This window comes from Bufo gargarizans, chromosome 3, assembly GCF_014858855.1.
Source record: "Bufo gargarizans isolate SCDJY-AF-19 chromosome 3, ASM1485885v1, whole genome shotgun sequence".
In the NCBI taxonomy this organism is placed as follows: Eukaryota; Metazoa; Chordata; class Amphibia; order Anura; family Bufonidae; genus Bufo; species Bufo gargarizans.
The window spans coordinates 1,020,258-1,047,897 of NC_058082.1; the positions used below are offsets into that span (position 1 = coordinate 1,020,258).

General features: G+C 45.9%; 1 protein-coding gene across 1 annotated transcript in view; it reads left to right on the top strand.

The window, feature by feature from the left end:
- The window catches only part of LOC122932434 (zinc finger protein 773-like), a 57,987-nt gene that overhangs the window by 15,341 nt on the left and 15,006 nt on the right, over nucleotides 1-27,640 (top strand). Inside the window, exons 5-8 of the mRNA XM_044286828.1 lie at nucleotides 8,497-8,588; nucleotides 8,671-8,749; nucleotides 8,856-8,941; nucleotides 9,071-9,185. Of these exons, the coding sequence (XP_044142763.1) occupies nucleotides 8,497-8,588; nucleotides 8,671-8,749; nucleotides 8,856-8,941; nucleotides 9,071-9,185 (372 nt within the window). The remainder of the gene's footprint in view (nucleotides 1-8,496; nucleotides 8,589-8,670; nucleotides 8,750-8,855; nucleotides 8,942-9,070; nucleotides 9,186-27,640) is intronic.

A 27,640-nucleotide genomic window follows, 5' to 3' on the forward strand; every position in this document is an offset into this window, starting at 1 on the left:
TGTTGTAATGGTAGACTGCACGGCTAGAGGCTGGATGTTATACACCTGTGATAATGGTAGACTGCATGGCTAGAGGCTGGATGTTATACACTGTGGTAATGGTAGACTGCACGGCTAGAGGCTGGATGTTATACACTGTGGTAATGGTAGACTGCATGGCTAGAGGCTGGATGTTATACACTGTGGTAATGGTAGACTGCATGGCTAGAGGCTGGATGTTATACACCTGTGGTAATGGTAGACTGCACGGCTAGAGGCTGGATGTTATACACTGTGGTAATGGTAGACTGCATGGCTAGAGGCTGGATGTTATACACTGTGGTAATGGTAGACTGCATGGCTAGAGGCTGGATGTTATACACTGTGGTAATGGTAGACTGCATGGCTAGAGGCTGGATGTTATACACTGTGGTAATGGTAGACTGCATGGCTAGAGGCTGGATGTTATACACTGTTGTAATGGTAGATTGCACGGCTAGAGGCTGGATGTTATACACTGTGGTAATGGTAGATTGCACGGCTAGAGGCTGGATGTTATACACTGTGGTAATGGTAGATTGCACGGCTAGAGGCTGGATGTTATACACTGTTGTAATGGTAGATTGCACGGCTAGAGGCTGGATGTTATACACCTGTGGTAATGGTAGACTGCATAGCTAGAGGCTGGATGTTATACACTGTTGTAATGGTAGACTGCACGGCTAGAGGCTGGATGTTATACACTGTTGTAATGGTAGACTGCATGGCTAGAGGCTGGATGTTATACACTGTTGTAATGGTAGACTGCACGGCTAGAGGCTGGATGTTATACACCTGTGATAATGGTAGACTGCATGGCTAGAGGCTGGATGTTATACACTGTGGTAATGGTAGACTGCACGGCTAGAGGCTGGATGTTATACACTGTGGTAATGGTAGACTGCATGGCTAGAGGCTGGATGTTATACACTGTGGTAATGGTAGACTGCATGGCTAGAGGCTGGATGTTATACACCTGTGGTAATGGTAGACTGCACGGCTGTGGAATGGTAGACTGCATGGCTAGAGGCTGATGTTATACACTGTGGTAATGGTAGACTGCATGGCTAGAGGCTGGATGTTATACACTGTGGTAATGGTAGACTGCATGGCTAGAGGCTGGATGTTATACACTGTGGTAATGGTAGACTGCATGGCTAGAGGCTGGATGTTATACACTGTTGTAATGGTAGATTGCACGGCTAGAGGCTGGATGTTATACACTGTGGTAATGGTAGATTGCACGGCTAGAGGCTGGATGTTATACACTGTGGTAATGGTAGATTGCACGGCTAGAGGCTGGATGTTATACACTGTTGTAATGGTAGATTGCACGGCTAGAGGCTGGATGTTATACACTGTGGTAATGGTAGACTGCACGGCTAGAGGCTGGATGTTATACACTGTGGTAATGGTAGACTGTATGGCTAGAGGCTGGATGATATACACTGTGGTAATGGTAGACTGCACTGCTAGAGGCTGGATGTTATACACTGTGGTAATGGTAGACTGCATGGCTAGAGGCTGGATGTTATACACTGTGGTAATGGTAGACTGCACGGCTAGAGGCTGGATGTTATACACTGTGGCAATCGTAGACTGCACAGCTAGAGGCTGGATGTTATACACTGTTGTAATGGTAGACTGCACGGCTAGAGGCTGGATGTTATACACTGTGGTAATGGTAGACTGCACAGCTAGAGGCTGGATGTAGTACACTGTTGTAATGATAGACTGCATGGCTAGAGGCTGGATGTTATACACTGTTGTAATGGTAGATTGCATGGCTAGAGGCTGGATGTTATACACTGTGGTAATGGTAGACTGCACGGCTAGAGACTGGATGTTATACACTGTGGTAATGGTAGACTGCATGGCTAGAGGCTGGATGTTAGTGGGTGTTATACACTGTGGTAATGGTAGACTGCACGGCTAGAGGCTGGATGTTATACACTGTTGTAATGGTAGACTGCACGGCTAGAGGCTGAATGTTATACACTGTGGTAATGGTAGATTGCATGGCTAGAGGCTGGATGTTATACACTGTGGTAATGGTAGATTGCATGGCTAGAGGCTGGATGTTATACACCTGTGATAATGGTAGACTGCATGGCTAGAGGCTGGATGTTATACACTGTGGTAATGGTAGACTGCATGGCTAGAGGCTGGATGTTATACACTGTTGTAATGGTAGATTGCATAGCTAGTGGGTGGATGTTAGTGGGTGTTATACACTGTGGTATTGTTGCTTAAAGGTGACGCCCGGATCACAGTCTCTCCGATCGGTAGATGCATTTTTCGGAGCTTTAGGTCTCATCTATGATGACCCGGACCGAACTTCCCTGGCCTAGACTAAATCACGCGGCCTGCGTCAGGGAGAGCGTTTCGTGGAGATCTATTGTTCCGAATTTAGGAGATGGGCTACGGATACTGAGTGGAACGATCCAGCTCTCCGTAGCCAGTTTTGTCAGGGATTATCTGAGAGGCGGAAGGATGTTTTGGCTTTACATGGGAATCCTGGGTCTTTGGAAGCCGCTCTGTCTTTGGCTGTACACATTGATAGATGCCTGAGAGAGAGATCTAAGGGCCCGCTCTCTCAGGACGTTCTATCACATAACGTACCGTATGACTCGGAGGTGTGAGTGGGGAGTCAGAGAATGTGCATTTGTCCTTTGCTGGTAGTACCTGATTTCTCCTGACTGCCGAGGGGGCGCTAGAGTAAAAAACTGTGGGAAATGAAGTATTTATCGACAGCGGGGCCGGGATGAACTGGATTGAGGCTCAGTTTGTCTGCATGCACGGGTAATCACCAAGTACATTAAAAAAAGACATTCCTGTATTTGCCATTGATTCTGCCGCTCTTACTCAGAGGTGCTTGTCGCAAGCTTTGCATGATATCAGATTAAGAGCGGGTGACTTTCATCAAGGAGTTATCTCGTGTTTTGTCTTGGAAGGTCTCCCTGCACCTATGGTTCTGGGTTTACCGTGGCTTGCCAAGCAAGGTTGTCGATTGGGAAGCTAGGCAGAGTCTGGATTGGGGGACTATTGCATTGATAATTGTCTCAATACATCCTTTTCTGTGGTATCTACTAAGACATTACCCTCTTTTATATCCAAGGTTGCAGTTTTTTATCTGAGAGTGGATGCCAGGATTTACAGTGCCATCAGGAATATCATTGCCCTGTCAATCTTATTCCCGGGGATAAATTGCCTAAATCTAGGTTGTATAATCTTTCTGGACCTGAAAGGCCATGAGAGAATATATTGCCGAGGGTTTGAAGAAAGGGCACATAAGACCTTCCAAGTCTCCAGTGGCTGCAGGGTTCTTTGTTGTAATGAAAAAAGGATGAAGGTCTTCGGCCATGTCTGGATTTTCGTGAACTCAATCAGATTACTATCCGTGATCCTTACCCTCGTCCTTTGATTCCCGATTTGTTTAACCAGATTGTTGGTGCCAATGTGTTCTCCAAGTTGGACTTAAGGGGGGCATATAATCTGGTCAGGATCAAGGAAGGCGATGAATGGAGGACAGCTTTTTATACTCCTGAGGGGCACTCTGAGAACCTGGTCATGCCTTTCAGGTTGACCAATGCCCCGGCGGTCTTCCAACATTTTGTGAATGCCATCTTTCATCACCTTGTGGGGAGGTTTGTGGTCGTGTATTTGGATGACATTCCTATTTATTCTCCAGACATGGAGACACATCAGAATCATGTGAGACAGGTGTCACAGATCCTAAGGGATAATAAATTGTTTGCAAAATTAGAGAAATGTGTTTTTGCGGTACACGAGGTGCAGTTCTTGGGCTACCTGCTGTCATCTTCGGGTTTTCGAATGGATCCTGATAAAGTCCGTGCTGTATTGAAATGGGATCGACCCGAACATCTAAAGGCTCTTATGCGGTTTTTAGAGTTCACCAACTATTACCGTAAATGTATTAAGAATTATTCGACAATAGTAAAACCCTTAACGGACATGACTAAGAAAGGGACGGATGTCTCAGTGTGGTCTGATTCGGCGTTGCAAGCCTTTTCTGCGATTTAAGGAATGCTTCTCTTCTGCTCCCATATTGGTGCAGCCAGTGTCACAACCGTTTATTGTGGAAGTGGACGCCTCCGAGGTGGGGGTAGGAGCAGTTTTGTCACAGGGCCCTTCACCTGGTAAATGGTGACCATGTGCATTTTATTTATTTTTTTAAACTATCCCCCGCTGAGAAAAATTATGATGTAGGTAATAGAGAGTGGCTGGCCATTAAATTGGCTTTTGAGGAATGGCGTCATTGGTTGGAAGGGGAGATTTATCCGATCACGGTATTCACTGATCACAAAAATCTGGCTTATCTGGGGTCGGCGAAATGACTGAACCCAAGACAAGCCAGATGGGCCCTGTTTTTCACCAGATTCAATTTCACTGTCACCTATCGTCCTGGGATTAAGAATGTCAAGGCAGAAGCCTTGTCACGTAGTTTTCCTGGAGGTGGTGATTTTGAAAACCCGAGTCCCATACTGTCTAAAGGGGTGGTAATATCCGCCCTCTACCCTGACCTTGAGGTGAAGGTGTTAGAGGCTCAGGGAGACGTACCGAACTCGTGTCCCTCTGGGAAACTATTTGTGCCACCGGAATTGCGTCACAAGGTGTTGAAGGAACATCATTGTACGGTTCTTACAGGACATCCTTGGAGTAGGTGCACTGCCAACCTCCTATCTTGTAGATTCTAGTGACCGGGGTGGCGTAAGTGTGTCAAGGACTATGTGTCAGGCTGTACTACCTGTGCATGTGCCAAGGTGACACATACTCGCCCTTCTCGATCTTTACTTCCGTTACCCATTCCGTCCAGACCATGGACTCATGTATCCATGGACTTTATCACTGATCTACCTAATTCTTCAGGAAAGACAGTTATTCTGGTGGTAGTTGATCGCTTTAGTAAAATGGTGCATTTTATTACATTACCAGGCCTACCTAATGCTAAAACCCTTGCACAGATATTTGTTGACAACAATGTGAAACTCCATGGCATTTCCTCTGATGTGGTCTCAGATTGTGGGACTCAGTTTGTGTCCAGATTCTGGAAGGCGTTCTGTACTCATCTGGAAATTCAACTGTCCTTTACTTCGGCTTTTCGTCCTCAGTTGAACGGACAGACGGAGCGCACTAATCAGACTCTGGAGACTTACTTGAGATGTTTGTTATCTGAGAACCAGGAGGAGTGGTCTTCCTTTTTGTCTTTGGCAGAGTTTGCCATAAACAATCGTAGTCAGGAGTCCACTGGTGAGTTGCTGTTTTTTGGGGCCTATTGATTTCACCTGCAGTTTGGCACATTTTCTGCTTCTAATAATTCTGGTATCCCTGAGGAAGAACATTTTTCTTTATCATTGTCATCAATATGGCGAAAAATTCAAAATAACTTGAAAAATATGGGCAACAAATATAAACGTGTGGCTGTTTCATATGAATGTTCCGGACCTAAGTGTGGGTGATTCTGTGTGGCTGTCCTCAAGAAACATTAAGTTGAAGGTACCTTCCTGGAAGTTGGGTCTAAGGTTTATCTTATCGGCCCATATAAGATCACGGCCATTATTAATCCTGTAGCTTTTCGTCTTGAGCGTCCTCAGATCCTAAAAATTCATATTGTGTTCCATAGGTCTTTGTAGAAAAAATATGTGGAACCTTTACAGCCATCTTTCTTGCCACCCGATCCGGTCATGATGGACGGTAATTTGGAATTCGAGATCGCGAAAATAGTTGACTCTTGAGTTCTCCGTGGATCCCTTCAATATCTTGTCCACTGGAGAGTTAATGGACCGGAGAAGAGGATGTGGGTGCCGGCATCTGCCGTTAATGCCAATTGTTTAGTAACTTTAGTGAATGCCTTTCATAGATCTCACCCGGATAAGGTCGGTCCTGGGTGCCCAGAGGCCCCCTGTAGAAGGGGGGGTACTGTCACGGACGTTCCCGTGGCAGGTACCAGAAGATCAGAGAGACTGGCAACACGTGGGTTAAATTGACAAGTTGCTTGTGGAACTTATTGTGTCTGTGTTTTGGTGAATGCCACACTCCTTGCTTCAGGTGTTGCTTGTTGGTAATTTACCTTCCCCATAAGTAGCCACTTCTCACTCTTGGAGGTGCGGTTTATAGATTTTCTTCCTGTATTCTTACTAGCTGGTCGGTTGTACTCTGTGCTGCTTCTGGAGTTGCCAGTTTTCTACTTTAAGCTAAGTCTTGTCTTTTCTTATTGTATTGTGTTTGTTATATTCCCTGTTGTTTGTATCTGGACCTGAGACAGAGACTTCCATTCATCCATCTGAGGAGGAATGGGTTGGCTCTGGTCCTAACCTTATTGCAGGGCCTTATAGGGAAATAAGGGCCTAGGTATCCTGCATATGAATATTCCTACCTTCAAGGTCTATTCATATAGATAGGTAGTTAGGGCCCAGATTTAGGAGGTGACCTTTTCCTTCCCTAGTTTACAGGCCCAGTTACTGTTCCCCTTCCCTCCTGTGTTCAGTGTGGAGTTTTCCCCCCACACTGACCGTGACACAGCCCCTTTAAGTGTAGAGATGAGCGAATTTCATATTTTGAATTTCGTTCACACTTCGTTTGGTGGTAAAAGGTGAATTGCGTTATGGATTCGATTACCACGGACCATAACGCAATTCTATGAAGGAATGCATAACACAATGCCTTTAGATGCATTCCGTTATTTATTCCGTCATAATAGAATTCTATGTGCTGCATAACGGATCTGTCCTGTTTCCATTATGCAGGAGAGGACTCGGGATCAGGAGAGGACTCGGAATCAGGAGAGGACTCGGGATCAGGAGAGGACTCGGGATCAGGAGAGGACTCGGGATCAGGAGAGGACTCGGGATCAGGAGAGGACTCGGGATCAGGAGAGGACTCGGGATCAGGAGAGGACTCGGGATCAGGAGAGGACTCGGGATCAGGAGAGGACTCGGGATCAGGAGAGGACTCGGGATCAGGAGAGGACTCGGGATCAGGAGAGGACTCGGGATCAGGAGAGGACTCGGGGTCAGGAGAGGACTCGGGGTCAGGAGAGGACTCGGGGTCAGGAGAGGACTCGGGGTCAGGAGAGGACTCGGGGTCAGGAGAGGACTCGGGATCAGGAGAGGACTCGGGATCAGGAGAGGACTCGGGATCAGGAGAGGACTCCCCTGTATAACGGAAACGTGACGGATCCGTTTTGCAACCCATAGACTTCTATTATGACGGAATGCCTCTAAAGGCTTCCGTTATGCATTCCATCATAGAATTGTGTTATGGTCCGTGGTAATGGAATCCAGAACGCAATTCACCTTTTACCACCAAACAAAGTGTGAATGAATTTCATAAGCGGAAATTTGCTCATCTCTAGTAAAGAGGAATAGATTATCTGTTTGCCGCCGGGCCCAAAAAACAAAAAAAAAAATGCCAAAAATTGCTTTCCCTGATTCCCTAGGAATGACTCAGTTAATGCGCATCCGTCAGCGGGTCATACGAACTAGATGTACATTATAGTTTAAACCACTGCTTTCAGTGGGACCAGGTGGCGGTCTTGTCTCTATGGAGGGACAAGGATCAGGCTGTTGGATTTCAGCATCCCTGGCCCTGTTATCCTTGTGGAAATGAGTTGCCACCAGAGGTTTCTTGCAGCATCCTTCTCCGCATTCAGAAAATATGCACGCTCTACTGTTATCTAATGTATATGGCCAATAACCCTCTATTATAGTCTCTCTTCTGTCTGATGGCCAGGGTGACTTAAAGATGAGGGATGAATAAGTTAGGGTCGTTACAGCCCTTTCCCTGGAGGATCAGGCTTACCTGGCTGGGGCAGTAACCTTTGACAGACACTTGGTCATATTGGATTGTGCCAGACATGGAAGACCTGAGATGACCTGAGATGCAAGGCCCTCCTTCCTATCCAGAAGAGAAGTGTCTTAAGCTCGCCAGTTAGTATTAAAGTACATGTCTTCAGCATTACATGTATCTTTGTGTATATTTATATTCGCATGTGCACAGCTGCTGAATGTAGGTCCCAGTCGTGATGGCATAGACTCCACTAGACCTGTGAATGTGTCCTGTGGTTTCTGAGACAAAGATGTTGGCATCAGATCCTTTATACAGCGGGTAGATGTACTTTGTCTGAACCCAATGATCTCAGTGGGACTGGATGACCCAGTCTAACCCTATGAGATCCTACAGACTCCCCTCCAGGTAGACCAGGTTCAGCTTGTTGGATTTCAGTATCCATGATTATTTAGTTCTAAAGTTTCTTTACAAGAGATCAGACCAGAAGGCCTTGTCTTTGCATCAGACTGCCTTAGTCACCTATGTGGTGGTTGTAGATACTAACCACTGCACACCAGGACAACTCCACATGATTGGCCATTTGTATGTTCTTTGACTCAGTCGTCTAGCTATCACAGTTTGATATATGTTGGCTCAGCTTGTATCTTGACCACTCTAGTGTCTCCATAGATGGACCCAGGAGGAGAAGTCCCCCCGAGAGATGTCACCGTCCTCTGTATTCCCAGGACTGTCCAGAGGAGAAGCTCCCAGAGAACCATCAGGTAGACGGAGCTGAGGTCTCACCAACATCTGACCAGAAAGGGATTGAACCAAAAATCATTTTACATGTTTTCTTTTGTTTAGGATGAAAATCTGATTGATATTAAAATTAAGATTTTAGATGAAGAGGAAAAGGAGACGGATTTATGGGGCGATCAGCAGTGTAAGGAGGGGGGACTTTCAGTGCTTGTAAAGAAAAAACAGATACGTACTACTGCCATCATCATCCCATGCAAATAATCGTTTCTGTCACTGTGGTTCTCCCACAGATGGATCCAGGAGGAGAAATCCAGCAGAGGGATGTCCTCGTCCTCTGTATTCCCAGGACTGTCCAGAAGAGACTGACAATGTTCAGGTAGGTGGAGCTGAGGCCTGTAGACATCTATATAGAGGGGTCATAGATTGTGGGGGTCTCCTATGTGGACCTGTTAGATTTCCCACCCGCCTGCTGTATTGTACTGAATAACTACTTATGTCAAATCAGGGGGAAGATCTGAATATAATTACAGTGGATTTTGAAGCAGAAGAAGAGCGGATGATGGGCGATCCTCCGCGTAAGAGTGAGGTGGAGGAGGACCTTCCAGTCCATGTGACCACAGGTATGGAGTAATGGATGGAGGAAGTGGATTCAGAGGTTTCTTAGGGTGAGCCTCCACCTTCGAGCCGCAGTAAAGTTCAGTCGGGGGTTGTGAATGCAGATTGGTGTCTTTTTATTTCTAATATCGCTATCTATATTTAAGACTATAACCCTAAAAGTTTGCAGTTCTGATACATAGTACATAAAGACATAGGGACACATTTATTAAGACCGTCGTTTTAGACACCAGTCTTAGTGCGCTGGCGGGGGATCTGTCGGAGTTATGAAGAGTCGCCACTTCTAAATGTAAGGCGGATTCCGGGCTGCCTCACAGTAAGACCATATTCTACACCCAACACAGGCATAGAAAATGATGACAGGCTTGCTGGCCCCTGGAGTAAGTGGGCGAAGCCGCAGACGGCGCAACGGTTCTTCTATACATAGTTTGTAAGGCTGAAAAAGCTCTTCACTTAATAGTCTCACTGCTCTTACAGTAAAGAGTCCATAGTCTCACTGCTCTTACAGTACAGAGTCCATAGTCTCACTGCTCTTACAGTACAGAGTCCATAGTCTCACTGCTCTTACAGTATAGAGTCCATAGTCTCACTGCTCTTACAGTATAGAGTCCATAGTCTCACTGCTCTTACAGTAAAGAGTCCATAGTCTCACTGCTCTTACAGTATAGAGTCCATAGTCTCACTGCTCTTACAGTATAGAGTCCATAGTCTCACTGCTCTTACCGTAAAGAGTCCATAGTCTCACTGCTCTTACAGTATAGAGTCCATAGTCTCACTGCTCTTACAGTACAGAGTCCATAGTCTCACTGCTCTTACAGTACAGAGTCCATAGTCTCACTGCTCTTACAGTATAGAGTCCATAGTCTCACTGCTCTTACAGTAAAGAGTCCATAGTCTCACTGCTCTTACAGTATAGAGTCCATAGTCTCCCTGCTCTTACAGTAAAGAGTCCATAGTCTCCCTGCTCTTACAGTAAAGAGTCCATAGTCTCACTGCTCTTACCGTAAAGAGTCCATAGTCTCACTGCTCTTACAGTATAGAGTCCATAGTCTCACTGCTCTTACAGTATAGAGTCCATAGTCTCACTGCTCTTACAGTAAAGAGTCCATAGTCTCTCTGCTCTTACAGTAAAGAGTCCATAGTCTCACTGCTCTTACAGTAAAGAGTCCATAGTCTGACTGCTGTTACAGTAAAGAGTCCATAGTCTCACTGCTCTTACAGTATAGAGTCCATAGTCTCACTGCTCTTACAGTATAGAGTCCATAGTCTCTCTGCTCTTACAGTAAAGAGTCCATAGTCTCTCTGCTCTTACAGTAAAGAGTCCATAGTCTCACTGCTCTTACAGTAAAGAGTCCATAGTCTGACTGCTGTTACAGTAAAGAGTCCATAGTCTCACTGCTCTTACAGTAAAGAGTCCATAGTCTCACTGCTCTTACAGTATAGAGTCCATAGTCTCACTGCTCTTACAGTAAAGAGTCCATAGTCTCACTGCTCTTACAGTAAAGAGTCCATAGTCTCACTGCTCCTACAGTACAGAGTCCATAGTCTCACTGCTCTTACAGTAAAGAGTCCATAGTCTCACTGCTCTTACAGTAAAGAGTCCATAGTCTCACTGCTCTTACAGTAAAGAGTCCATAGTCTCACTGCTCTTACAGTAAAGAGTCCACAGTCTCACTGCTCTTACAGTATAGAGTCCATAGTCTCACTGCTCTTACAGTATAAGAGTCCATAGTCTCACTGCTCTTACAGTAAAGAGTCCATAGTCTCACTGCTCTTACAGTAAAGAGTCCATAGTCTCACTGCTCTTACAGTAAAGAGTCCATAGTCTCACTGCTCTTACAGTAAAGAGTCCATAGTCTCACTGATCTTACAGTACAGAGTCCATAGTCTCACTGCTCTTACAGTACAGAGTCCATAGTCTCACTGCTCTTACAGTATAGAGTCCATAGTCTCACTGCTCTCACAGTACAGAGTCCATAGTCTCACTGCTCTTACAGTAAAGAGTCCATAGTCTCACTGCTCTTACCGTAAAGAGTCCATAGTCTCACTGCTCTTACAGTATAGAGTCCATAGTCTCACTGCTCTTACAGTATAGAGTCCATAGTCTCACTGCTCTTACAGTATAGAGTCCATAGTCTCACTGCTCTTACAGTATAGAGTCCATAGTCTCACTGCTCTTACAGTAAAGAGTCCATAGTCTCTCTGCTCTTACAGTAAAGAGTCCATAGTCTCACTGCTCTTACAGTATAGAGTCCATAGTCTCACTGCTCTTACAGTAAAGAGTCCATAGTCTCACTGCTCTTACAGTATAGAGTCCATAGTCTCACTGCTCTTACAGTATAGAGTCCATAGTCTCACTGCTCTTACAGTATAGAGTCCATAGTCTCACTGCTCTTACAGTAAAGAGTCCATAGTCTCACTGCTCTTACAGTAAAGAGTCCATAGTCTCACTGCTCTTACAGTAAAGAGTCCATAGTCTCACTGCTCTTACAGTAAAGAGTCCACAGTCTCACTGCTCTTACAGTATAGAGTCCACAGTCTCACTGCTCTTACAGTATAGAGTCCACAGTCTCACTGCTCTTACAGTAAAGAGTCCATAGTCTCACTGCTCTTACAGTAAAGAGTCCATAGTCTCACTGCTCTTACAGTAAAGAGTCCATAGTCTCACTGCTCTTACAGTAAAGAGTCCATAGTCTCACTGCTCTTACAGTATAGAGTCCACAGTCTCACTGCTCTTACAGTAAAGAGTTCACAGTCTCACTGCTCTTACAGTACAGAGTCCATAGTCTCACTGCTCTTACAGTACAGAGTCCATAGTCTCACTGCTCTTACAGTACAGAGTCCATAGTCTCACTGCTCTTACAGTACAGAGTCTATAGTCTCACTGCTCTTACAGTATAGAGTCCATAGTCTCACTGCTCTTACAGTAAAGAGTCCATAGTCTCACTGCTCTTACAGTAAAGAGTCCATAGTCTCACTGCTGTTACAGTACAGAGTCCATAGTCTCACTGCTCTTACAGTATAGAGTCCACAGTCTCACTGCTCTTACAGTATAGAGTCCACAGTCTCACTGCTCTTACAGTATAGAGTCCATAGTCTCACTGCTCTTACAGTATAGAGTCCATAGTCTCACTGCTCTTACAGTACAGAGTCCATAGTCTCACTGCTCTTACAGTACAGAGTCCATAGTCTCACTGCTCTTACAGTAAAGAGTCCATAGTCTCACTGCTCTTACAGTAAAGAGTCCATAGTCTCACTGCTCTTACAGTAAAGAGTCCATAGTCTCACTGCTCTTACAGTAAAGAGTCCATAGTCTCACTGCTCTTACAGTAAAGAGTCCATAGTGTCACTGCTCTTACAGTAAAGAGTCCATAGTCTCACTGCTCTTACAGTAAATAGTCCACAGTCTCACTGCTCTTACAGTACAGAGTCCATAGTCTCACTGCTCTTACAGTATAGAGTCCATAGTCTCAATGCTCTTACAGTAAAGAGTCCATAGTCTCACCGCTCTTACCGTACAGAGTCCATAGTCTCACTGCTCTTACAGTAAAGAGTCCACAGTCTCACTGCTCTTACAGTACAGAGTCCATAGTCTCACTGCTCTTACAGTATAGAGTCCATAGTCTCACTGCTCTTACAGTACAGAGTCCATAGTCTCACTGCTCTTATAGGCAAGGGCCCATAGTCTTACTGCTTTTACAGTAAAGAGTCCATAGTCTCACTGCTCTTATAGCACTGTTGTTGCTAGGAATGACCACACCTCTTGTCTCAGGTGTAGCTTAAGTGGTCATTCCTTCTCCTCTATTTAGTCCGGCCTCACCCATCATGCTATGTGGTTGATAGCTCCTTGTTTGTGGAAGTCTTGGTGTTTGTTCTCTCTGAGTTTCTGCTCGTCCGCATACTTCTGGAAGTTAAGTTTATCTTGTTTGTTGTTTTCCCCTACCATCTTCTATAAGGCCTGAGGGGGTCTCCTATTCCTTCATCTGGGGAGGAATAGGCCATCTGTGTCCTGACACTATCTGCAGGGCCCTGTTAGGGTGAGATTGGGCTTAGGTTCCTGTGTATGAACATTCCTACCATCAAGGTCTGTTCATACTGATAGCAGTCAGGGCTCGGCGTAGGGACTCACTAGGTGTGACCATTTTCCTTTCCTTAGGTTCCAGGCCTAATACCTTTTCCCTTCCCTTCTGTGTTCAGTGTGGAGTATATTCCCCACACCGCGCCGTGACATTATCAACCGCCGCAAACCGTCATTCTTTGTCTGTGTCAGTGAGGCTATGGATCCTATCGCTGCACTGGCTGGACAATTGCAAGGCCTGTCTTTGGAGGCAGCCGACCTCCACAAGCTGCTGGTGTTGGTAGTACCGAAGGTTGCACTTCCGGACAGGTTCTCGGGGGGAGTGACAACTTCATTCGGTTCAGAGAGTCGTGTAAGTTGTACTTTAAGTTACATCCGCTCTCGTCTGGGAATGTTGGTATTATAATTTTGTTGCTTAAACGGGACGCTAGGTCTTGGGCTTTTTCTTTGCCAACCGGATCACAGTCCCTCCTGTTGGTAGATTCATTTTTCAGAGCTCTAGGTCTCATCTATGAGGACCTGGATCGGATCTCCCTGGCCGAGACCAAGTTACGTGGTTTACGACAAGGAGAGCGTTCTGCGGAGATCTATAGCTCAGAATTTAGGAGATGGGCTACGGATGCAGAGTGGAATCACACAGCTCTCCATAGTCAGTTCTGTCAGGAATTGTCTGAGAGGCTAAAGGATGCCTTGGCCTTTCACCAAAATCCTGAGTCACTTGAAGCAGCCGTGTCCCTTGCCGCACGTATGGATAGACGCCTGAGGAGATCAAAGGTCCCTCACTCTCAGGAAGATGTATCATATAACGCAGCGGCTTCCTCTGACACCTTGGGAGGAGAGACTCCTGAGTTTATGCCTGGTGACGAACCCATGTAGCTAGGAGGAGCTACCCCTGGGCCTGCTTGCAAGAGTTCTAGTCATGAGAAGGTAGTATGTTTTTTTCTGTGGAAAAAGGGGACATTTTGTTAATGTTTGTCCTTACGTTCTGCGTCAAGGTAAAAACAAGAAGAAAACGTTTTCCCATCTCACTCTTGGTGGTGTGGGTGGGGAGTCGGAGAACTTACTTTTGCTATTAACTGGTAGTACCCGATTTCTCCTGTCTGCCGAGGGGGCGCTAGAGTCCAAAACAGTGAGAATTGAGGTGTTTATTGACAGTGGGGCAGGGGTTAACCTACTTGATGGTCAGTTCGTCCATTTGCCTGGGTTGACAACAAGTGCATTAGAGAAAAATATTTCTGTGTTTGCAATAGACTCTGCACCACTTACTCAGAAATGTTTGTCACAGATGGTGCTGGACATCCGTTAAGAGTAGGTGATTTTCATCAGGAATCCATTTTGTGTTTTGTGTTGGAGGGTCTGCCTGCTCCAGTGGTTCTGGGTTTACCATGGTTGAGCAAACATAATCCTACCATTGACTGGCAAGCGAAACAGATTCTTGATTGGAGTGATTATTGCATGGACAACTGTCTTAAAAGGGTTCTGCAGTTTGTTTAAACTGATGATCTATCCTCTGGATAGATCATCAGCATCTGATCGGCAGGGGTACGACACCCGGGACCCCCGCCGATTAGCTGTTTGAGGAGGCAGCGGCACTCCAGTAGCGCCGCGGCCTTCTCACTGTTTACTGCAGGCCCAGTGACGTCACGACTAGTATCAACTTGCCTGGGCGGGGCTAAGCTCTGTTCACTTGAATGGAGCTTAGCCCCTCCCAGGTAAGTTGATACTAGTTGTGACGTCACTGGGCCGGCGGTAAACAGTGAGAAGGCTGTGGCGCTACTGGAGTGCCACTGCCTCCTCAAACAGCTGATCAGCGGGGGTCCCGGGTGTCGGACCCCCGCCGATCAGAAGCTTATGATCTATCCAGAGGATAGATCATCAGTTTAAACAAATTGCAGAACCCCTATAATACATCTCTTTCTGTCTTGACCACTAATGCCGTTCCCTCTTTTGTTTCCGATTTTTCTGATGTATTTTCTGAGAGTGGTTGCCAGGGGTTACCCCCACATCGGGAATATGATTGTCCTATTAATCTTCTTCCCGGAGCAAAGTTGCCTAAATCTAGGTTATATAACCTCTCTGAACCCGAAAGAGTATTGGCTATTGCCGAGAGTTTGGCTAAGGGACTGTAACAGAAGCCCTCTGTTTGTCTGTTGAGATATTTTGTTTAATTATGTCGAACCCCCGAACAAGGTTTATGGACAAATTAAAGTTGCGATCTGTTAAGTATTTAGACATTTCGACTCTCGAAAGGGGACCGACCGCACAGCCTGATTCTATGGAACTATTTTGGGCAGGAGCCTCGTGTGCGGTCGGTCAAAAACAAGACCTCCAGGAAATTCTGTAACCCTTTCTCTGATCTGGGTGATCACCCAGATCAGGGCTATTAGGGGATGTCACATTTGTGGGGATAGTGTGGATTTTGGGGTACTTTTTACTGCTTTATAAAAAAAATTGGTTTTACTGCCTGGAGATAATTGGGTTACATGCAGTATCTGAACTAATTATCTCCCAGGCAGAGGGGAGGCATTGTGTGTCCTATGTGGGACTGTCCCGGATTGTGTGGTTATTTCCATTGGTCTGTGTGGTTATCACCCAGTTCTCCATCAGGTCCAGAGGGGAGGTCCCCTTGCATGGGGACTTGCATATAAGGCCAAGGGTGGCACCAATAAAGGTGAATCTTCTTACCCTCAACTCGCAGCCTCGTCTCGTGTTATAGGGAACAGCTATATCACTACTAGCTCTTGTAAAAGCTGCACAACTACTGGAAATCACAACTCGGCTTGGAAGTCTCTCTAGAGAAGACTCTACAGCGCCACCCTGACTAGGGGAGAAGGACATCGCCAACGGTTGATACCGTTACATTTGGTGGCAAGCAGTGGGATGGTCCTTCTACCCCAGGAGGCGTGCAGGTCGAATGGAAAGCCGATATGAGCAGCTAAAAAGGACGACCCTCAAGGATCTACTGGAAAGCTGTGGAGGGAGTGCCAGCAACCGACCTAAGAGGGAGCTGATTGCGGAGTTCCAGCAGCTGGATCGGAATTCTGCCATGGCTCAAACCCCTACCCCATCTGGAGACGAAACGACTCGCATAGTGAGGGAGCGGTTGGCGATCTATGGTCCAAACCCCTCTGAGGAACGGATTGCACAGATTTTCGCCCAGGTAGCAGCGGAAACTTAAGAGCAGAGGGAATGCAAGGAATTATTGCCCAGCGACCTCCAGAGCCACGCCCAGTCACCCTTACTTCGGCCATCACAGAAAAGCAGAAGGTACCGTTTGCTGCATTTAAACAGTTCCGGGAGGCAGAGGGGGAGATCGACAGCTATTTGGCAGACTTTGAAAGGCAGTGTGTACTTCACTAGGTACCCCCAGAGGAATGGGTTACCATTCTATCCAGCCAGCTATCCGGGAGAGCAGCGCAAGCCTTCCGGGCCGTCCCAGAGGAAAAGGTAAAACAATATCACCTGGTCAAAGACACAGTACTTAAACGGTATGCCATAACTCCTGAAGCATACCGGCGGAAATTCTGAGATACCAAAAAATGGGGATGTGACACCCACATGGAATGGGCTGACAGGTTGCACCACACCGCTTCCCAGTGGATTGAGGGATGCCAGGCCATTTCTGCAGAGGAGGTGCTACAACTTTTTCTCTTGGAGCATTTCTTCAATAAGCAACTGGGTAAGGCAACTGGGACTTAAGCAACTGGGTAAGAAACCAACGTCCCCACACCCTCACAGAAGGGGCCCGTCTGGCCGATGAGTATGCTGATTCCAGGCGACTGGACCCAGCGTTATCCCAACCTAATCCTCGAGCGGTTACAATCGGAGTTTAGAGCCCCTGTTCTGCCCGGCCCCCCTCGTTTTGCTGGCCTTTCTAAGAATAATTCAGGGAATTCGAAGGTGAAATGTCACCGATGCCACGAACCAGGACACCTAGTGGCCAATTGCCCTTTTGGCCCTTCCCGACCTTCCCGGAACAACTCACCCCCTGTGTCAACCCCTGCTGCATCCCGTACCCCGGTTATCCACTGCGTGGACACGGACACTAATCCTGAGGAATATCTGGGGGTATTGTACGAGGTAAATCCCATTCAGGCTGATTCCGGGGATAATAGACAGCAGCACCGACAAGAGGTCAAACTCGACGGACAGGTCGCCCAAGGATTACGGGACACTGGGGCTACCATTACACTGTACAGAGGCCCATGGTTGCAGCCAATAAGCGTACAGGCCAAGCCATAGCTGTTCGAGTGGCTGGGGGAGCCGTATTTCGCCTGCCTACCGCCCACGTTCACCTAGACTGGGGAGCCGTAGTAAAAGTTGGCATAATGGATAACTTACCTGCAGAAGTCCTTCTGGGCAACGATTTTGGGCCCCCTCACTTCTGCCTACGTCCCCACCTCTACAGCAGATGCACATCCCGTGACGACCCCGGCACAAGCTAGAACCGAACGGACCAGTTCACCAACTCTGGAGACCCCGACGCCTCAGTGTTCGGACTGGGGGCAGTTTTGAGCCAGGTGAGAGAAGAGAGGAGAGCACCCTGTCGTCTACATTAGTAGAAAGCTTCTTCCCCGAGAGGTCAGCTACGAGGCGGTGGAGAAGGAGTTCTTAGCCCCGGTGTGGGCCTTAAAGAAATTATCTCCATATTTATATGGACAGGAGTTCACACTTGTTACAGACCATAACCCGCTCTTGTGGCTAAACCGTGTTGCAGGGGACAATGGCAGGCTGCTGAGATAGAGTCTGGCCCTCCAACCCTACAACTTTACCATCCAGTGCCGGCCCGGAAAACCGAATGGCAACGCAGATGGATTATCTCGGCAGACTGATCTCAACCCACATAACTGGACAGCCCAGAAAAGGGGTCAAACCGGGTCTGCCAGCGTGTTCCACTGAGAGGGAGCCATGTAACAGAAGCCCTCTGTTTGTCTGTTGAGATATTTCGTTTAATTATGTCGAACCCCGAATGAGGTTTAAGGACAAAATAAAGTTGCGAACTGTTAAGTATTAAAAGACATTTCGACTCTTGAAAGGGGACCGCCCGCCCGGCCTGATTCTCGTGTGTGGTCGGTCAGAAACAAGACCTCCAGGAAATTCTTTAACCCCTTCTCCGATCTGTGTGATTTTTGGATATGTTGGTCATCCAGGCCAGGGCTATCAGGGGATATTGTGGATTTTGGGGTACTTTTTACTGCTTTATAAAAAAAAATTGGTTTTACTGCCTGGAGATAATTGGGTTACATACTGTGACAACCACCCGCCAATCCCGTCGTACTATGCCACAGTTGCCATCCAGGCCTCGTCCTTTGGAATCCACTGTGAGCACAGTAGACGTTTGATTGGTTGATGTGCCAATACATGGTACAATCGTGATTGTATGTGCAATCGGTTAAAATACATTTTTGCACCAGAAATCTAATTAATTTGCTGCCACCACTCTTCGTATTGAATTGGGGCGCAGAGACCCCGGCTAGCTAATCCTAAAGGGAAGGCGCAGTTGTTTGCAACCTAGTTAACCAATCAGCAATGTATAGAAATAAGACGGTGCGGTGGAATGTCTCCTCTGAGGACAGAGCTCTTAGCATAGACCAGATCATCAGGGAACAAGGGCAAAACTGGAACCATTAAATCGTTAGTTTTATTATAAAAGCTACATTATAACTGACAGATAAATCTACCGGCCGGACAGATTGGCTGGATGGAAATAAGTAAGAGGTGGAAGGGAACAGAATGTCTGTAAGGTCAGAATTACCGAGTCCAGTAAAAGATAAAGTCTTTGTAAGGAACAATCCAAGATGGCGGGTGCCCGTGTCCAGCGGGCGGTCGTGATGTTAGTCGACGTCAGATGGTAGATGAAGGACCCGGACCTGAGTGGGTCGCTGTGTTTTACCCCCTCTGGAGCTGGTAGTGGCTGTGACACGTACAAGTCCAGCCTTGGGGAATTGGAACAGGGGGCAGTTCTTGCCCCAGAGGGAGAGAGAGTCTGGCAGAATCCCTGCTTTGCCAGTAGAACTTTACGAATCATCTGATACCAAATATGACAGGAAGACAATACCGTGCGCCTGAGAACCACCATATCGCAGAGCGGGAATCTCCGATTTGCTTGTGGATTTCCTGGAAGATGTGTTAGAATAACCTCAACCATTTCTGAAGAGATTGTTCATTTCGTATTTTCCTAACCCAAGAAATATGAAGAAAATATGGAAAAAATATGAAATTTTTAGATTGGAGGTGACTTTCAGGTCGTCTTCCTTCTTGTACCAACCAGCTGTGTGATAAAGATCTGTCATTCTCTTCTGAAGTCTCTGACCAGGTTTAGGGTGTTAGGACCCCTGCGTGAGAGAGGGCAATTTTATGGTTTTTGTCAAGATAATATCAGATTGAGGGATGTATAACCTGGCAGGGGGTGCTCCTAGGGTCAGGAGGAATCTTTTGGCAAGGACTTGCTAATTTTACCTCTGCTCTGTGAGCTATAGCTGGAGGTGAATTAACTTCACGGTTGAGAAAGTTTTAACTCTTTGTGTGAATTAGAGGGCTCTTGTGATTCTGTAAGGTTATCACAGGATGCATTCGCGATTTCTTCGGTAATTGGTAGTATATGAACTAATTATCTCCCAGGCAGAAGTGAGGCATTGTGTGTCCTGTATGGGAGTGTCCCGGATTGTGTGGGTTGTTTCCATTGGTCTGTGTGTTTGTCACCCAGTTCTCCATCAGGTCCAGTGGGGAGGTCCCCTTGCATGGGGACTTGCATACAGTTGCAAGAAAAAGTATGTGAATTCTTTGGAATGATCTGGATTTCTGCACAAATTGGTCATAAAATGTGATCTGATCTTCATCTAAGTCACAACAATAGACAATCACAGTCTGCTTAACCTAATAACACACAAAGAGTTAAATGTTACCATGTTTTTATTGAACACACCATGTAAACATTCACAGTGCAGGTGGAAAAAGTATGTGAACCCCTGGACTAATGACATCTCCAAGAGCTAATTGGAGTGAGGTGTCAGCCAACTGGAGTCCAATCAATGAGATGAGATTGAAGGTGTTGGTTACAGCTGCTCTGCCCTATAATAAACACACCAGTTCTGGGTTTGCTTTTCACAAGAAGCATTGCCTGATGTGAATGATGCCTCGCACAAAAGAGCTCTCAGAAGACCTACGATTAGGAATTGTGCGACTTGCATAAAGCTGGAAAGGGTTATAAAAGTATCTCCAAAAACCTTGCTGTTCATCAATCCACAGTAAGACAAATGTGTCTGCTTGTAGTACTTGTGCACATGCTAAGGTGACACGTACTCGGCCTTCCGGATGTTTACTTCCGTTACCCATCTCATCCAGACCTTGAGCTCATTTGTCCATGGATTTTATCACATATTTGCCTAATTCTTCAGGAAAAACTGTGATTTTGGTGGTTGTTGATCGCATTAGTAGGATGGCACACTTTATAGCATTGCCTGGTCTACCTAATGCTAAAACTCTTTCACAAGTATTTGTCGATAACATCGTGAAATTACATGGTATCCCTTCTGATCAGGTGTCTGATAGGGGAGTCAGTTTGTTTTCAGATTCTGGAAGGCATTCTTTACTTGCCAGGGGGTACAATTGTCCTTCTCTTCGGCCTTTCATCCTTAGTTGAACGGACAGACTGAATGCACTAACCAGAATCTGGAGACTTATTTGAGGTGTTTTGTCTTGGAGAACCAGGAGGAGTTGTCTTCATTTTGTCTTTAGCCAAATTTGCCATAAATAACCATAGACATCCACTGTTTTTTGGGGCATATGGGTTCCACCCGCAATTTGGCACATTTTCTGGTATGGAAACTTCTGGTATACCTTAAGAGAAACGTTTTTCCTCTTCTTTCTCATCTAGATTCAAAATATAAAAAAATGGGCAATAAGTATAAACGTATGGCTGACAAGAGACGTATGAATGGTCCGGACCTGAGAGTGGGTGATTCTGTGTGGCTGTCCACAAGAAACATTGCCAGTGTTATCCCGGTAGCCTTTCGTCTTGAACTCCCTCAGGCTTTGAAGATTCATAATGTGTTCCATAAGTCGTTGTTGAAGAGAGATGTTGAACCTATTGAACCTTCCTCCTTACCTCCCACGCCTGCCATGGTGGACGGTAATCTAGAATTTCAAATAGCCAGGATAGTGGACTCCCGAATTCTCTGTAGATTCCTCCAGCATCTCATCCACTGGAAGGGTTACAGACCAGAGGAGAGGATGTGGGTTTCCAGCAGCCGACGTTGATGCTAATCATCTTGTGAAAGCTTTTCGCAGGGCTTATCCAGATAAAGACGGTCCTGGGTGTCCGGAGGCCACCCGTAGAAGGGGGGGGGGGGGTAATGTCACAGTCCCACCTTTGACAGGGACTAGAAGACCGAGGAGCCTGGCTGCATGTTAGTGACAGTCTCTTTGGTTTCACCTTTCTGTGTTGTTGCTAGGAATGACCACACCTCTTGTCTCAGGTGTAGCTTAAGTGGTCATTCCTTCTCCTCTATTTAGTCTTGCCTCACCCATCATGCTATGCGGTTGATGGCTTCTTGTTTGTGGAAGTCCTGGTGTTGGTTCTCTCTGAGTTCCTGCTCGTCCGCATACTTCTGGAAGTTAAGTGTATCTTCTTTGTTGTTTTCCCCTACCAGCTTCTATAAGGCATGAGGGGGTCTCCTATTCCTTTATCTAGGGAGGAATAGGCCATCTGTATCCTGACACTATCTGCAGGGCCCTGTTAGGGTGAGATTGGGCTTAGGTTCCTGCGTATGAACATTCCTACCATCAAGGTCTGATACTGATAGCAGTCAAGGCTTGGCGTAGGGACTCACTAGGTGTGACCTTTTCCCTTTCCCTAGGTTCCAGGCCCCAGGCCTAATACCTTTTACCTTCCCTTCTGTGTTCAGTGTGGAGTGTATTTACTACATTGTGCCGTGACATAAAGAGTCCATAGTCTCACTGCTCTTACAGTAAAGAGTCCATAGTCTCACTGCTCTTACAGTAAAGAGTCCATAGTCTCACTACTCTTACAGTATAGAGTCCATAGTCTCACTGCTCTTACAGTATAGAGTCCATAGTCTCACTGCTCTTACAGTAAAGAGTCCATAGTCTCACTGCTCTTACAGTAAAGAGTCCATAGTCTCACCGCTCTTACAGTATAGAGTCCATAGTCTCACTGCTCTTACAGTAAAGAGTCCATAGTCTCACTGCTCTTACAGTAGAGAGTCCATAGTTTCACTGCTCTTACAGTAAAGAGTCCATAGTCTCACTGCTCTTACATTGAAGAGTCCATAGTCTCACTGCTCTTACAGTATAGAGTCCATAGTCTCACTGCTCTTACAGTAGAGAGTCCATAGTTCACTGCTCTTACAGTAAAGAGTCCATAGTCTCACTGCTCTTACATTGAAGAGTCCATAGTCTCACTGCTCTTACAGTAAAGAGTCCATAGTCTCACTGCTCTTACAGTACAGAGTCCATAGTCTCTCTGCTCTTACAGTAAAGTCCACAGTCTCACTGCTCTTACAGTATAGAGTCCACAGTCTCACTGTTCTTACAGTAAAGAGTCCACAGTCTCACTGCTCTTACAGTAAAGAGCCCACAGTCTCACTGCTCTTACAGTAAAGAGTCCATAGTCTCACTGCTCTTACAATAAAGAGTCCATAGTCTCACTGCTCTTACAGTAAGAGTCCATAGTCTCACTGCTCTTACAGTATAGAGTCCATAGTCTCACTGCTCTTACAGTAAGAGTCCATAGTCTCACTGCTCTTACAGTAAAGAGTCCATAGTCTCACTGCTCTTACAGTAAAGAGTCCACAGTCTCACTGCTCTTACAGTAAAGAGTCCATAGTCTCACTGCTCTTACAGTAAGAGTCACAGTCTCACTGCTCTTACAGTAAAGAGTCCATAGTCTCACTGCTCTTACAGTATAGAGTCCATAGTCTCACTGCTCTTACAGTAAAGAGTCCATAGTCTCACTGCTCTTACAGTAAAGAGTCCATAGTCTCAATGCTCTTACAGTATAGAGTCCATAGTCTCACTGCTCTTACAGTAAGAGTCCATAGTCTCACTGCTCTACAGTAAAGAGTCCATAGTCTCACTGACTCTTACAGTAAGAGTCCATAGTCTCACTGCTCTTACAGTATAGAGTCCATAGTCTCACTGCTCTTACAGTATAGAGTCCATAGTCTCACTGCTCTTACAGTATAGAGTCCATAGTCTCACTGCTCTTACAGTAAGAGTCCATAGTCTCACTGCTCTTACAGTAAGAGTCCATAGTCTCACTGCTCTTACAGTAAGAGTCCATAGTCTCACTGCTCTTACAGTATAGAGTCCATAGTCTCACTGCTCTTACAGTAAGAGTCCATAGTCTCACTGCTCTTACAGTAAGAGTCCATAGTCTCACTGCTCTTACAGTAAGAGTCCATAGTCTCACTGCTCTTACAGTAGAGTCCATAGTCTCACTGCTCTTACAGTAAGAGTCCATAGTCTCACTGCTCTTACAGTAGAGTCCATAGTCTCACTGCTCTTACAGTAAGAGTCCATAGTCTCACTGCTCTTACAGTAAGAGTCCATAGTCTCACTGCTCTTACAGTAGAGTCCATAGTCTCACTGCTCTTACAGTAAGAGTCCATAGTCTCTGCTCTTACAGTAGAGTCCATAGTCTCACTGCTCTTACAGTAAAGAGTCCATAGTCTCAACTGCTCTTACAGTAATAAGAGTCCATAGTCCACTGCTCTTACAGTAAAGAGTCCATAGTCCTCACTGCTCTACAGTAAGAAGTCCATAGTCTCCACCGCTCTTCCAGTATAGAGTCCATAGTCTCACTGCTCTTACAGTAAAGAGGTCCATAGTCTCACCGCTCTTATAGTAGAGTCCATAGTCTCACTGCTCTTACAGTATAAGAGTCCATAGTCTCACCGCCTTACAGTAGAGTCCATAGTCTCACTGCTCTTACAGTATAGAGTCCATAGTCTCACTGCTCTTACAGGTAAAGAGTCCACAGTCTCACTGCTCTTACAGTATAGAGTCCATAGTCTCACTGCTCTTACAGTACAGAGTCCATAGTCTCACTGCTCTTACAGTAAGAGTCCATAGTCTCACTGCTCTTACAGTATAGAGTCCATAGGTCTCACTGCTCTTACAGTAAAGAGACCATAGTCTCACCGCCTCTTACAGTAAAGAGTCCATAGTCCTCACTGCTCTTACAGTACAGGAGTCCATAGTCTCACTGCTCTTACAGTACAGAGTCCATAGTCTCACTGCTCTTACAGTATAGAGTCCACTAGTCTCACGCTCTTACAGTATAGAGTCCATAGTCTCACTGCTCTTACAGTATAGAGTCCATAGTCTCATGCTCTTACAGTAATAGAGTCCATAGTCTCACTGCTCTTACAGTATAGAGTCCATAGTCTCACTGCTCTTACAGTAAAGAGTCCATAGTCTCACTGCTCTTACAGTACAGAGTCCATAGTCTCACTGCTCTTACAGTATAGAGTCCATAGTCTCACTGCTCTTACAGTAAGAGTCCACTAGTCTCACTGCTCGTACAGTACAGAGTCCATAGTCTCACTGCTCTTAACAGTATAGCAGTTCCATAAGTCCCTCATCCCTCACGCTCTTACAGTATAGAGTCCATAGTCTCACTGCCTCTTACAGTACGAGTCCATAAGTCTCACTGCTCTTACAGTAAGAGTCCATAGTCTCACTGCTCTTACAGTATAGAGTCCACAGTCTCACTGCTCTACAGTATAGAGTCCATAGTCCTCACTGCTCTTACAGTAAAGAGTCCATAGTCCTCACTGCTCCTTACAGTATAGAGTCCATAGTCTCACTGCTCTACAGTATAGAGTCCATAGTCTCACTGCTCTTACAGTAATAGAGTCCATAGTCTCACTGCTCTTACAGTACAGAGTCCATAGTCTCACTGCTCTTACAGTATAGAGTCCATAGTCTCACTGCTCTTACAGTAATAGAGTCCATAGTCTCACTGCTCTTACAGTATAAGAGTCCATAGTCTCACTGCTCTTACAGTAAAGAGTCCTAGTCTCACTGCTCTTACAGTATAGAGTCCATAGTCTCACTGCTCTTACAGTAATAGAGTCCATAGTCTCCACCTGCTCTTACAGTAGTCTCACTGCTCTTACAGTATAGAGTCCACTAGTCTCACTGCTCTTACAGTATAGAGTCCATAGTCTCACTGCTCTTACAGTATAGAGTCCATAGTCTCACTGCTCTACAGTATAGAGTCCATAGTCTCACTGCTCTTACAGTATAAGAGTCCATAGTCTCACTGCTCTTACAGTAAGAGTCCATAGTCTCACTGCTCTTACAGTATAGAGTCCATAGTCTCACTGCTCTTACAGTATAAGAGTCCATAGTCTCACTGCTCTTACAGTATAGAGTCCATAGTCTCACTGCTCTTACAGGTAAAGAGTCCATAGTCTCACTGCTCTCACAGTATAGAGTCCATAGTCTCACCTGCTCTTACAGTATAGAGTCCATAGTCTCACTGCTCTTACAGTATAGAGTCCATAGTCTCACTGCTCTTACAGTAAAGAGTCCATAGTCTCACTGCTCTTACAGTATAGAGTCCCATAGTCTCACTGCTCTTACAGTAAAGAGTCCATAGTCTCACTGCTCTTACCAAGTTCGGCTAGGAGTCCATAGTCTCACTGCTCTTACAGTACAGAGTCATGCTCTTACAGTATAGAGTCCATAGTCTCACTGCTCTTACAGTAAAGAGTCCATAGTCTCACTGCTCTTACAGTATAGAGTCCATAGTCTCACTGCTCTTACAGTATAGAGTCCATAGTCTCACTGCTCTTACAGTATAGAGTCCATAGTCTCACTGCTCTTACAGTACAGAGTCCATAGTCTCACTGCTCTTACAGTATAGAGTCCATAGTCTCACTGCTCTTACAGTATATAGTCCATAGTCTCACAGCTCTTACAGTATAGAGTCCATAGTCTCACTGCTCTTACAGTAAAGAGTCCATAGTCTCACTGCTCTTACAGTATAGAGTCCATAGTCTCACTGCTCTTACAGTAAAGAGTCCATAGTCTGACTGCTCTTACAGTAAAGAGTCCATAGTCTCACTGCTCTTACAGTAAAGAGTCCATAGTCTCACTGCTCTTACAGTAAAGAGTCCATAGTCTCACTGCTCTTACAGTATAGAGTCCATAGTCTCACTGCTCTTACAGTAAAGAGTCCATAGTCTCACTGCTCCTCCGTTCTCCCACCCTCCTGCTCCTTCCTCCTCCCACCCTCTCGCTCCTTCCTCCTCCCATCCTCCCGCTCCTTCCTCCTCCCACCCTCGAGCTCCTCCTGTCCTTCCGCTCCTCCTGCTCCTCTACCCCAGCGAGGGTCCGCACAGTGAGCAGCAATCTCCTCTCCATATTGTCAAGGTATCTCCGTGTTGGGATTTCCTCACATTTTGCACAGCAATCTGCGCCTCACACGTCTGTTCCAGGACTGCATACATTTCACACCGCACTGTCAGTCATGGAGCTCGTACTCATCAATGGGAATTAAAGCAAAAAAGGGAAAAAAGAAGGTCAATTATGCAATGAAAGTGATAAATGTGTAAATGTAGTCCCCTAAAGTCCCCAAATCTAAAGCCACATCACAAGTCACACAAAATGAAAACGCACTCATAAGCTCCCAAACTGCATATAAAAGTGCTATCAGCCTCTGGATTCAGAGACACTTCCCACTCTCTAGAGATCACTTCTCAGCAGTCATCCTATTGTTATCACAGGAAAAACAACAAAAAGTGACATCTCTAGATAATGAGAAGCTCCTGCTGACGGCAGGTGATGGTTTCAGCTGACCTCCTCTGCAGAGGTCACAGAGCATGCCCACTCACTCTCACTTAGATGTCAATGACCATCTGTGCGCCATGTGGCTGCTCTAAAGGTCTCTAAAAAAGAAAGGTTGGGAGCTTCCCACTGGAGAAACTCAAATCATGCACTATTTTCCAAGGCTCCTAATTTACGAATTTGATCCCGGATTTGTTGATTGTGCTGCAATCCATAACTAATCTGGGCTCCAATTCGTTCAGTAATACAGTTCATCCTGCACCACCACTTACAGTAACGACCCATGCACGAGACCCACAAAGTCTCACTTTACTGGTGGTCACCTTCATTTGGCCACAACGGAGCCAATACTGTGTAAAGAAGGTGCGGAGATTGTGAGCACCAGCAGAGATGGGCTCGGAGGCTCTTCCTCAAGTTACAGAACAAGCTTACATTCATGGTGCCGAAACTGATATTTATATCCTAAAAGGGCGCCAAAGATAATGAAAAGATCTGTCGCCAGGGTTACGGACATAGAACAGCCATGAGTGACAGAGTAAGGACAGTGTAAGAAGACCGCCTGCT